At 56.4% G+C, this 11,450-nt stretch overlaps 5 protein-coding genes across 5 annotated transcripts; 2 read left to right on the top strand and 3 right to left on the bottom strand.

Moving 5' to 3' along the window:
• Window positions 1-6: 6 nt before the first annotated feature.
• H310_13445 (hypothetical protein) lies at window positions 7-441 on the top strand. Its single transcript, XM_008880954.1, has 2 exons — window positions 7-59; window positions 116-441. Exons 1-2 carry the CDS (start codon window positions 12-14, stop codon window positions 323-325), a joined length of 258 nt encoding a protein of 85 aa, XP_008879176.1. The 5' UTR covers window positions 7-11; the 3' UTR covers window positions 326-441.
• Window positions 373-1,621, bottom strand: H310_13444 (hypothetical protein). Its single transcript, XM_008880953.1, has 4 exons — window positions 1,436-1,621; window positions 914-1,382; window positions 659-865; window positions 373-614 (listed from the first exon to the last, which is right to left on the bottom strand). The coding sequence occupies exons 1-4, from the start codon at window positions 1,597-1,599 to the stop codon at window positions 465-467; spliced, it is 990 nt and encodes a 329-aa protein (XP_008879175.1). The 5' UTR covers window positions 1,600-1,621; the 3' UTR covers window positions 373-464.
• Window positions 1,622-2,150: 529 nt separating this feature from the next.
• Window positions 2,151-3,999, top strand: H310_13443 (hypothetical protein). Its single transcript, XM_008880952.1, has 3 exons — window positions 2,151-3,178; window positions 3,289-3,485; window positions 3,543-3,999. Exons 1-3 carry the CDS (start codon window positions 2,264-2,266, stop codon window positions 3,733-3,735), a joined length of 1,305 nt encoding a protein of 434 aa, XP_008879174.1. The 5' UTR covers window positions 2,151-2,263; the 3' UTR covers window positions 3,736-3,999.
• Window positions 4,000-4,121: 122 nt separating this feature from the next.
• On the bottom strand, window positions 4,122-8,706 carry H310_13442 (hypothetical protein). Its single transcript, XM_008880951.1, has 18 exons — window positions 8,603-8,706; window positions 8,481-8,521; window positions 8,334-8,424; window positions 8,173-8,257; window positions 8,055-8,120; window positions 7,888-7,972; window positions 7,720-7,821; window positions 7,531-7,628; window positions 7,325-7,481; window positions 7,033-7,207; window positions 6,384-6,979; window positions 6,205-6,322; window positions 5,700-6,131; window positions 5,278-5,600; window positions 5,089-5,223; window positions 4,917-5,012; window positions 4,568-4,865; window positions 4,122-4,502 (listed from the first exon to the last, which is right to left on the bottom strand). Exons 1-18 carry the CDS (start codon window positions 8,634-8,636, stop codon window positions 4,345-4,347), a joined length of 3,090 nt encoding a protein of 1,029 aa, XP_008879173.1. The 5' UTR covers window positions 8,637-8,706; the 3' UTR covers window positions 4,122-4,344.
• Window positions 8,707-8,996: 290 nt separating this feature from the next.
• H310_13441 (hypothetical protein) lies at window positions 8,997-11,450 on the bottom strand. The gene is made up of 8 exons (XM_008880950.1): window positions 10,759-11,450; window positions 10,651-10,713; window positions 10,439-10,606; window positions 10,319-10,380; window positions 10,174-10,243; window positions 9,849-9,922; window positions 9,743-9,791; window positions 8,997-9,697 (listed from the first exon to the last, which is right to left on the bottom strand). Exons 1-8 carry the CDS (start codon window positions 11,416-11,418, stop codon window positions 9,131-9,133), a joined length of 1,713 nt encoding a protein of 570 aa, XP_008879172.1. The 5' UTR covers window positions 11,419-11,450; the 3' UTR covers window positions 8,997-9,130.

The raw sequence follows: 11,450 nt of genomic DNA, 5'->3' as shown, positions 1-11,450 counted from the left end.
ATTGCATGAAGATGGACGTGCTGAGCGATGCGCAGATCGCAGCGCTGAACCTGGCCAAGGTGCGGGATCCCGATTCCTCCATAGATGATCATGACCACGACATGCTGGACGCTAGGTCGGCATCCGCATTGAGAACGAAAAGTACATCCGAGCACACCCTGAACTGGACGGAATCATTCGCGCCTTCGTCACGGGAGTTCTCAAGGATCGACCGACGAATGTCACTGCGTATGCATACCGCTTCTTCCAGCAAGACGTCGTCACGCTCACTGCTGCGATCGACGCAACGTCTCACTCGGCCCCTGCCGAATCCTCCAAGTCCTAGTCACAGCGACATTCGTCCGAGCAGGACGTTTCCAACGTCGCCAACAATGGTGTCGTCGAAATGTATCAACGAAGTCATGGGACTGTTTCAACAACGTTCTCGACTTCTTCGCAATCGAGTCCTCTCCAACTACATCGATCTAAGCCAGCCGCAAAGCTCCATCGTCCACGCGCCAGATCCCGAGCTTGTAGCAGCATGGGATGAGCAGCATCTCACGCAACATGCTGAACGTCGCAGTCACCACGTCGAGCTTGGAGCCAGGAATCTCCTGCCAGTGCACCGCGACTTCCTACACACAACGTCATGACTGCCGTCCAAATTTCGACGGCCTACATGGACGGCGATCTTGCGCTGGAACGCCAAGTACAACATCTCCACGTCGAATCCCCAACGCTCAATGTGCAGTGGCGGGAACACGAGCTGCGCGGCTTTGCGATCGAAGAGCTTGAAGCCACATTGAGTGTCCTGCACCTGCTGTACACACAGAGTCGACACAATCAAGTGGAAGCCATGCATGAGAACGTTGCGCAGCGGGTGGCGCTATCTCACATGCAGTCAGTTCATCGCACGCAAGACGGTGCAGTCTACCTTCGCCATGGCCTCGTTCTGCAGATGCGCTCGGCTCCCGCACACAATCAACCCATTCGGGTACGAGTCCTTGGTCCAAAATGCCTCGAGTTTGTCAAAATCACCAATTTCCGTCGCGTTGTCGGCGTCCACCATAAGTATGAGCTCACCGGCCGCGCGCAACACGCCGCTGCGAACAGCGCCACCCTTCCCGCGGTTCACAGTCAGGCGGAGCAGTTTTAGAACGGACGAGGTCGACGTCGAAGCCAGACGGTCCACTTCACGCTCCACGACCTCGACGGTGCTGTCCGTGCTGCAATCGTCAACAACGATGATCTCGTACGTGAACCGGGCATCACCAGTGCGACGCATTTCCAAGTACTCAAGCGTGGCATGCAACATCGGCAGAATCCGTTCCGCTTCGTTGTAAGCCGGTACGACAACTGTTAAATAGCATGTCGGCGACGATTTTAACGACGGAAACGCCGCCCTATGCGAGTTTGTTGTTCAACACGTGTCAACCAGGAGAGTCGACACACGTACTGCCGTGGCGGAGAGACGGACGCATCACGATACATCCACTGTTTCTTAGGATCGTATGTCTTGAGGAAGTGCTTGGCGACAGTCACGGGCGAGAAGAACCACCGCAGCACCGGGAACAGCAGGATGCACGCCGCGCTGCCAGCCCAAAACTCCCATGTGGCCATCGCACCCGTCTCGCCAAACTGAGCGAAACGTCCAAAAATCCGGATAACTTTGTCGTATCCGACAACTGCAACGTGGCAAAAATATTCATGAAAAAGAATTAGGGCTAGGGTAGAGTCAAATGTATTGGAATGCATGTTCAATAAAAAAATTTATATATTGTGCAAAATGAGTCGAAGGAGTGATGGTAAAATCAATTGTATATATTTTCCTAACGGCACGATAGTATGCTGCCGATGGCCGAAATATATATTTACCTACACAATGGCAGCATTCCCACGTGGCATTTAAAAAAACCTGTTGGTGCAAGCTACTTCAAAGTTGCCGCCCCCACGACGAGATTATGCATCCTCGGCGCATATCCAAGGCAGGAGTGCATTGCGATTGCCATTTTGTGAGGTGAAGATATGTTTGGAGGGATATCGCTGTCTGGATATTCATAATATGTGCTCTTTTAAATAGTTTGTTGATACATCTGATTGGTTCATCGAGTTCTTAACCGGATAAAGATATGCGTATTTTTAGTTGGCACTGTGTCGCATTTTGAATTTTCCAACGTCATCGGCAAGCGTCGCCGCCGGCGGTCCCCGCGCTTATTGTATCGACACCATCCATCACGTCCTCGAAGGAACGACTACTAGAACATCAAGACGACGTTTTGGGTGAATGACCTCGATGGTGGCGTCGGACGATGCATGCATCCTTGACAACTCAACGAATCAAGATGTGTCGAATGACTTTGGCATTACCCCATCCAGCTGCACTCGCCTGCATGTATTCGCACGTAAACCGCGCCAACTCGTGAAACCTCCACCAAGTGCGATTCGCCTCCTATCGTGGTCGAAGACAAAGGCCAAGGACGACAGCCAGTTTTTCCAGAATCAAGCCGTCCCGAGAGGGGTGTCGCAATTCTCATCGTCCCTGGCACCGAAACCCAAGCAACCAGCGTTGAAGAAGAAAGTGCATGTGAATTCAAAGCTTGGTAGTCGAGTGACGTACGACGCTGCTTTGGCAGCCTTTACCCGCGACAAGGCCTCGATGTGTCAAACCCATGTGATCGACCCGTTGTCCATCCAAGTTGGCATTGCATGTACCCAAGGCACTCGAGCGTACATGGAAGATCGTCATGTGGTGAACCAACTCTTTGAGAACGTTGCGCTGGTTGCCGTATTTGATGGCCACAATGGCGCATGGGCGGCGGAATTCGCATCCACCCGCCTGAGTGCGCTCTTGACGACCAACGACCAACTGAAGAGTTATGGATCCGAGCGACCGATACCTCCCGACGCCATTGAATCGATCTACACGATATTGAAAACTGCGTTTCTTCAACTGGACCGCGAAATCCTGTCTTACACTGTCGAGCATGGCCGGCGAGATGGAGCGACGGTGGCGTTAGTACTCGTCTTCAGCGACTTCGTGTTTGCGGCGAACGTCGGCGATTCTCGAGTGGTCCTGGTGCGCCGACAACACCCTTCGCTTCACACCAATGCAGCGACGTATGTGGTCGAGCGCCTGTCCATTGACCACAAACCGCACGTGGCGGCGGAAAAAGCGCGCATCGTAAATGCGGGCGGCAATGTAAGCGATGCATGTGGCGTTTGTTGGTATGGGAAATTTTATGCAGCTGGATGCTGCCGTGCCTTTTTGACCTGCGGTTTTTGGAGATGTTCGTCAACGGAACCGAGTAGGTGGTATTCTCGGGCTGCTGGCGGGTCACTCACCCAAAGTCGACGCTGCGGCTCGCCGTCAGTCGCTCCCTTGGCGACCACCAGCTTAAGAACGTCCCATCGTCGTCGCCATTGAACACACCCCTGGCGCTTGTGTCGGCGGTTCCACATATTCGGCATTTCGCCAGGTCGGGCGGCGACATCCTCGTGATTGCCAGGTGAGTGCCCCGACGACTCGGCGAGTGCAAGTTCTAACATGCTTCCTCGGATTGCAGCGATGGACTGTGGGACCGAGTCACAGACGGCGACACAATGCACCAAATCGTGGCCGATCTTGACGAGAGCTTCCAGCACGACCTCAACCCACCACCAGAACATTTCGTGACACAGTCGGCTGCTGCCCTCGTCGAGCTGGCGCTCACGCGGCGAACGGCGGACAACGTCACGGTGGCAGTCGTGGCACTCTAGAAGCCACCCGCTCGAATGAATCCTATCTATTCTGTCCTCCATTCACGACTGTGGGTGGCGCCTAGCGCTCGCGCAAAAGGATCATGTCTGTGAGCAGGGGATGTCGGGCAGTCGAGGCGGCCTGCGCTGCGCGTGGGATTTCCAAGCACACCACGGCGCTACTGTGGACCCCGGAAAAAGCCGACATATGGTTTCATCCTGAAAATGCAAGAAGAATAAAATCAATACTTCGAGGTATAACGTTATTATAATTTCTTGAATTCGTCCAGCTTGATTGGCTATAACTAGCAGAATTTCAGTCAGTCAATCACAGTGTTTGGTTTATCTGCATAGCAATTGGTCAAAAAGAATTGCATTCCGCCTTGGTATTGAAGTACTCCGGAGTATGCAGGTGGCAGAATTTATTAATCAGATCATGTTTTGGAGGTTGTCGGTTTTATGTGGGGTGTCGGCTTTTTCCGGGGTTCACTCTCGAGCACATGACCGTGTCGCGATGGCGCCGGTCCAAGCGGTTGCCGACGGTCCTGGCTTGGCGATTGCTTGGTCATGATCGCGAAGGCACGCAAACACTCGATCAAACGAATGCACTTGAAAACTCTGTTCCTTTGCCTACGAGTCGCTCGATCTCGCGACGTCGTTCAGATGCTTGGCCTTGGCCAAATCGATGCGAACGAGGCGGCACACGCCCAAGATCTGTTCGGGGAGTTCGGCCTCGGACTCGCCTTGGAGGACAAATGCAACGTCGATGAGCATGCTCGCTGTCTTGTCTACGTCATGCGCACGTTAGAACCCCCCCCGTGCTGCCATCCCATCGTTTTCACAATTGTCGTACCGATGAGGGCATGGATGCCTGTCCGCGCGACAAGCGAGAAGATGTGGACATCGACATCGACTTCCGTGTACGTGGGTGTGTGGTAGATGCGATGCTGGGGCCGCGTGAGCACCGGCGTCGCGTTGTTCTTGGTCAGGAGCTTCTTGGTGTACCCCGCGACGCCACAATCGTGTTCATTCACGACCTGCGCAATGACTTTGAATCGATCCAAGATCGCCGTGGGATCGCCCGACGACGTGGACGCCTCGAGAAATCGCTGGAGCAACTGCATCGCGGGAATCTCGGGGGACTGGAGTGCCTACGTGTGCATCGAGGCCGTTGACCGCGATCGTGCCATGTCGACACCCACCTCTTCGATCGCAGGTGGAATGCTCCAGTACATGATAAGGCTCGCCCCAGGGCCATCGTAGCTCGAATGAAATAGCGACGGCGCGTACAACGGCATCTAGCCACACAATCCATTCACTGCCTTCCACACGTGCCTCGCCGTCCACAACATGCACGGAAGAGTGCCAACGTACCTGGGCATGAAGAATGAACAGGCGCGTGTTGGCCAGCGTCGCCGGGATATGGACGTGCTCGGCAATGCAATCGATTTTCCCATCCGTGCGGACGACATCGACCCCGACAAAGTCCAACAGAGCCGCTTGGGATGGCTATGCGCGATCCATCAACTTGTCAACGGATTGAAAAGTCGTCGGCGCCTCTACCTCCTTCTTCTTGCTCTTCTTGTACTCCTTGCTGCGGACGTTGAATGCCGTCGCTGTCGCGATCGACCACGCGTTCTCGTCCGTATCGTCGTCGGTGCTTTGCCCACACGTTGACAACATGTCGAATCGAAACGACTTTGGGGGTTGGTGGGCGACAACAGTTGCCGGGCTGCCATCGTCGTCCTCCCCCGCCACCTCGTCTCCCGCGAAGATTGCGTCGTCCAACGGGCCATCGGCATGCAGGCAGCACGCCCCGCTGATCGCACATGGCAACGCGCCGTCCGCCGCGGGCCGAGTGGACGCACCGGACGCGCACCGCTGGACTACAACCAGCACGTGGGAGGCATGCATGGGCAGTTTAACACAAACATGGCGTCGTCCTCGATTTGCAAACGCATGGCTCCCGAGTCGAGGGCTCGTACCTCGTCGAGTCGCGGTCGGCATGGCATGAACATGACGAAAAAAGTAGTACGTGGCCAGCGCCATCACGGGCACTTGAACGAGAAAGCCAAAGTAGTTGAGCGCGACAAAGCTCCACACGTTGACCAGGGCAAGGAACAAGAAGCACTGGCGCTGGCCTTCCACGACCAGCTGCAGCCGCCACGGAATCGCGGCGTCTCTGGGCTGCTTGCATGGCAGCGACGGGTTCGCACAAGTGGGCGACGGCGTCAAAGAGGCTGGCTGCTTGGTCGACAGCGACGGTGACAAACCTGCCGCGGGCGACCTCGGCGGACTCTGGGTGGGTTTCGTTGGGGATTTGGCGGGCTGTGTGGACGCATCATCGTCGTGTCGTGCGTGGTCTGCATGCTGCTGCTGCATCAACCTTTGCCGATGCAATTGCTGTTGAAGCGTGTCTAGCCAATGCACGCATCATTCGCTCAGTGCAATGCACACACGATTCCATGTGCTTTCGTCATGGAGCGGTACCTTTCGGGGGCGGCGCTGGGGGCGCCGCGAGCGACGCCGCTGTGACGTGTTTGCGATTGATGACTTGGGCAATGGCACTTGTCCATTGCACAAATTCGTCCTCGGTGCTCGCACACAGCTACAACGCCGACACAACGAATCCGTCGACGGTCGCCGGTCGAAAAAGCAGGATCGCTTACCTTGTACTGAAACCTACGCTTGGCTTCGTCGCCCATGCCAACGCTCGACACTTGAAAGATAAACTTATTCGGGGCATTGTGGCCGTACTGCTTATCAAACAACAGCGACACATTCGGTTCGTTCAGGTCCATGCACCCGCGATACCACGGATGCGGCTTCGTCGACGGCGGCGCGCGGTGGCGCAGTGGATTCGAAGAGGCCGCTTCATCCGCCGCCGCATGGATAAAATTCGTCGTGTGGTGCAGGTCCAAGTCGTCGTAGAACGCGACGCTGCCGTGGGGACTCTGCACGATCGACGACGGGTTCGACTTGTAGTAGGCCAAGATGCCGCGGTCGATGTCGAGCACAAACCATCGGACGTGCCAATTGCGCTTGGCCCACTTGCCATCGCTCACTTTGTGCAAATACCCCCCCACGTAGTGGTGGTCGGTCGGGTCGGATGCGATGATCGCCGCGACGACGTCGTGGCCCGACTTGTGCTTCGACTGCGTGTGCGGTTTGCCAGGGTGAAGCATCGTGCGGATGCCGCCCCCGACGGCGCGCCCAAATTTGCCGATGGCGTTGTGCTTGCCTTTGGGTTTGCTGGACGGCCCTTCTACGCACATGAGACATCGTCGTGTGGGAGATGGACATTCAAAGCACACGCACGGTGGTGAGTGGTGTTGGTGGTGGTGCGCACATCCATCGGGGGCGGACGTGGCGAAGACGTCGCCGGCGTTCGATTCGAGTCGGTCTTTGGAGGAGATGAACCACCAGACTGCGGCATGGCGTTGCCGCATTGACCAGCAGGGCTGGACGAGGGAATGTGGCGCAGCTCGTCGTCCTATCCAGTCGTGCCTCCAACTCAGCTGCAATCTCCGTCGACGCACATGTCCATCCTCTCGTCCGTGCATTTGTCTCAACGTCATCGACACACCAACACAAATGGCACGTGGCATACCGCGTCAGAGTTGGAATAGCTCGCGGCAGCCGCGTGATCGTCCGATTCACTGGCAGCATCTTCGTCTTCGTCGCTGCTGTCGCCGCCGACAATATCAAACGATTGGTGGTGCCTCGACGGATGCAGCGCCATCGACGGGCTCATGTTCAACGGATCACTACGTATGCCATGCCAACGATGACGACGTCAATCCATATCTGCCGTACGTTGAGAGCGCTATCGCGGTGTCATCGGGAATGCACACGGACAGCCCGATCGGCGGGGGTTTCGCGGCGACGTGCGCTGGCAAGATCTTTGCGATCGTCTACATCAAGTTTGGATGAGATCCTCGTGGAGGCTCGCCACGGCGAAATCGAGCAATGTCCTCAACGGCGCGAAAGGTGGCGGCGACGTACGGTCATGAGGGATGGCGACTGTCGCACCCACGTGAGGAATACCGGCAGCGTCAATGACGTGTCTTTTGAGAGATGGCACTCGTCAAAGATGGCCACGAGTTTCTATAGTCATGGTCAGCGCAACATGCCGAGAGAAGGCCGAAGCCATGGGAGATGTGGCAGGCATACCTCTGGCACGGGATGATACGGCGCCATGTACTCCAGCAGACATTCGACGTCAACGGGCGATATGGCGGGACCGTCAGGTTGGTTCCTAGCATGTCGCCATGCCGTTGAGGCGGCGCCACGTGTCGATGGCCCTTCCATCGACAACCACAAGCAGCATGGCTGGGTACCTGTCGAGGCTGCATGTCGCGCTGTACATGGAAAAGAGATACCCGAGCTTGTCCTCTGTGTTGCCGCTGCATACGGCACGTGAGGGCGGCGAGTAGAGACTTGAGGATGGGTTCGTACAGGTAGTACTGCGCTAGGAGCACAATGAAGTGCTCGCGTGGAACGGCGTCCGCTGCATACTCGGTGAGCTCGTCCACGAAACTCTCTACGGGGCAGGGTCCAAGAATCAGGACATCCACGAACGCAGCGGAATCAAACGGAACGATGGCGACAGCGCGTACCGCCGAACAACGACCGCAGGAGCTTGGACGACGACAGCCCTGCCTTGCTCGCGACAGAGCGATTCCGGCTGCCGATTTCTGACATCTCGCCCTGAATACGTTCGTCTGCCGTGAACAATGCATGCACAGAGCACTAGCACAACTCACCTTGAATGCGAGCCATGCGACCGAGAACTCCTCGAAGTCGACTACTCACAGTTGTCGATCATGATAGACGCATTCAAAGGATGGCGCTGCCGCACAGAATCAATCCAATGCGGCGGTCTTACATGGCTTCCTGGAATGGGATGTCACTTGTCCCATGATGCGTTGCCGTCCTTCGTCGCCACGTTGGATCTCGTCGGCGCCGTGGTGACGTATCTTCAGCTGGGCGACAAACCGGATAATTATCCGGAACATCAATACCGTCTCATGTCTCATTGAAAACTTGCGAAAAATAGTCGAAATACCTGACTGTTTTGGGGAAAAAAGGCAAAAATTGATCCAACTCCCAATCCACCGACAAGACACAGTCGATGGCGACACCCACCGGCATCTCCACGCGCCATGAAACGTGATACAAAGACTACGGAGACCGCGATGCTAGGACTCGACGGCAATGTGGACTGTCCCGTCCTCTCGGTCAGACGAAGGGAGTGCCGCCATTCAGTACTACAGGTTCTTCTTGTGATGTGGACTGGTCCATTCCACAAAGGACATTCGAATTCATGTTGAGACCTAACGTTGCAGTGCATGTAGCGCCCGTGCCTCATGAACGAGAAGGCCAAGCGTTTTGCCGAGGGTCTTACGTTGAGCTGTCAACGACACGACGATGCATGGGTCGCTCGAATGCGCACTTCTTCTTCATCGTTGAGCTGCAGGAGATGAATGACGCGCTCCATGGGCCGCGAACAAACAGCACACGGCTTCTTCTTCTCTTTGAGCGACTTGGCGCACTCAAAGCAGCAGTAAATGTGCACGTAGTACCCATGGAGTACCCCGCCGGTGCGAGGGCGCGCGTTGCAGACAAGACATCGGTTGGCGTCCTGGGGAGATGTACCAGCAGCAGTCTCTTGCGTCCTTTCTTTCTGAGGTGCAGGTTTCGGTGGCGACTGCCGCCTCGCCGGCTCGTCGACGTTTTCCTCTTCGTCCACGAGACGATCTTCGTCGTCATCCTCTGACGATTCACCGACCAGGTTTTCGTCGTTGACAAGGGCCGCGACGTCCCCACGGCGTCGGCCGCCCTCATCATGCGGGTCCGCCATCGACTCGATCGTGATCTGGCGCACATTCGCCCACACATTCCCAATCCGCGACACATGGCTCTCCTTCAACTCCATGCCGTCTACCATGCCCAGGAGCTTCTTGTATCGGCCGTATTCGACCTAGTCGCCGCGCACTCAACCGCAACCGTCTTGGAGAGGTTGTACCTTGTGCAGCTTCTCGCGGACGTCGGACGGGATCGGGCCATTGCCACTCCTACCATCGACGAAAGATCAGCATACAGCGTCGTGGCCGGGATCCACTAAACCGTACTCGACGATCTTGCGCCACACGATATTGCACCACTGCCGCTTGGCTTGGTGCAGGCTCCAGTACAGCAGCACTCGCTACCACAACGCCTTGGTGAGGTCATCGAGACATTCGGATCGCGTCGTCGGCGAGCGGCTGGACGTCGCCGCCATCCAACGTCTTCCGTCACAAAACCCAACTCCGTGCGCTCGGCATGACAAACATGGACGATGACAACCATCCAGGCAATGCATTTCGCCGCCATGGCACCGCTTGCACGCCATCCACTCCATGTCATGTCTGCCGCGTCCAGACGGGCGACAACGGCCCATCAACTCCCATAAAGTACCTGGAAGCAGAGACTGCCGAGGTCATATTCGACGCGGGTCCTGTTGTCGGCCTCGAGGCAAGCCATCAAGCTAGCCACCGCCCCGCATGACGGTTCAAGTCCACAATTGTGCACGATATCGATGCCCATCGTTCAGATCACGTACTGTTGCCGCCATCCCCGTCGATACATGTCGGTCGCATTGCAAGCCACGCCCGTAAAGATGATCTGCAACATGGCGGCGTGAGCTCGTTCAGCTTGGACAGACGCATCGTGGACCACGTACTGCATAATGTGCCGGGTGGCCGCTGCGATTGCACGCATAGCAGTCGCGATCGCCGTCGCCTTCGCCCTCGACGGCCTGCGGCATGGTATCGATGCTTTCAACGAGATCGGACGGCCAGTGCACATTCCCGCGCAAGCTGTCGCGGCGTTGGAGTAGCCCCCGTTCCACCTACCGCGTCGTTGATCGACGAGCCGTCCCAGCGAGGCGCTTACATGCTCGATCGAGTGCTTGAAGACTGCTGGAATCGCTGGATCGGTCTCAAACGTCGAATTCAACTGGAATCACGAGATCATAGCTGGCTTGAAATCGTGCGCACGTACCAAGCACTCTTCAATGTACGTGAGGTAGATGCAGAACCAATCCATGGGATCCTTCGAGCCCCTCATGGCCATCTCGATGTCGTCGTCCTCGCCGTCGTCGTCCACGGCCAGAACGGGCTTCTCGTCCTCTTCCATGTACTCGACCACGTCGTCGTCTACAACAAACGCGTCCGAGTCGTCCGATTCGCCGACGAATTCGTCCTCCGACGCGGGTTTTCTTGGTGGGAGGCACGTTTCAAGGCTCTTTCGCTTGAGTTTCTGTTTGAGTTCGATATGTTCGATCTCTTTCTGAGCTCCGCGGTCCGAGAGACGGCGGGACGCACGGCGGTTGGTGCTGCTCCTTGGCGTATTGAGTGCAGGCATGCTGTGCCGCCGATTCGGGGTAGAGCGAGCAGAAGGTGCACCGTTCTCCCGTCGAGGTGTGGACGCTCGAAAATTTGCCATTGCATCATCAGGTTCCTTGGTCTCATCTTCGTCGGTGTCGTCCAGCACAACCGTGCGCTTCTGTTGCTTGTTCTTCGACGTCATCACGATTTCTTCGTCGGTTTGCTGGGACAAGGCCACCACATTCTGCTCTTCGTTGTCTTCGTCGTCGATATATGAGCGCTTCAAGCGCTTCGTCGGCGTAATGATTTCAACGTCGTCGTCCGAGTCGGCCATCGCGATGGTTCCGCCGCGAACGATTGTTTTGA

Source organism: Aphanomyces invadans, assembly GCF_000520115.1.
Source record: "Aphanomyces invadans strain NJM9701 unplaced genomic scaffold supercont1.51, whole genome shotgun sequence".
NCBI classification, from domain to species: domain Eukaryota; phylum Oomycota; class Saprolegniomycetes; order Saprolegniales; family Verrucalvaceae; genus Aphanomyces; species Aphanomyces invadans.
This window is presented reverse-complemented; position numbering and strand designations above follow the sequence as displayed.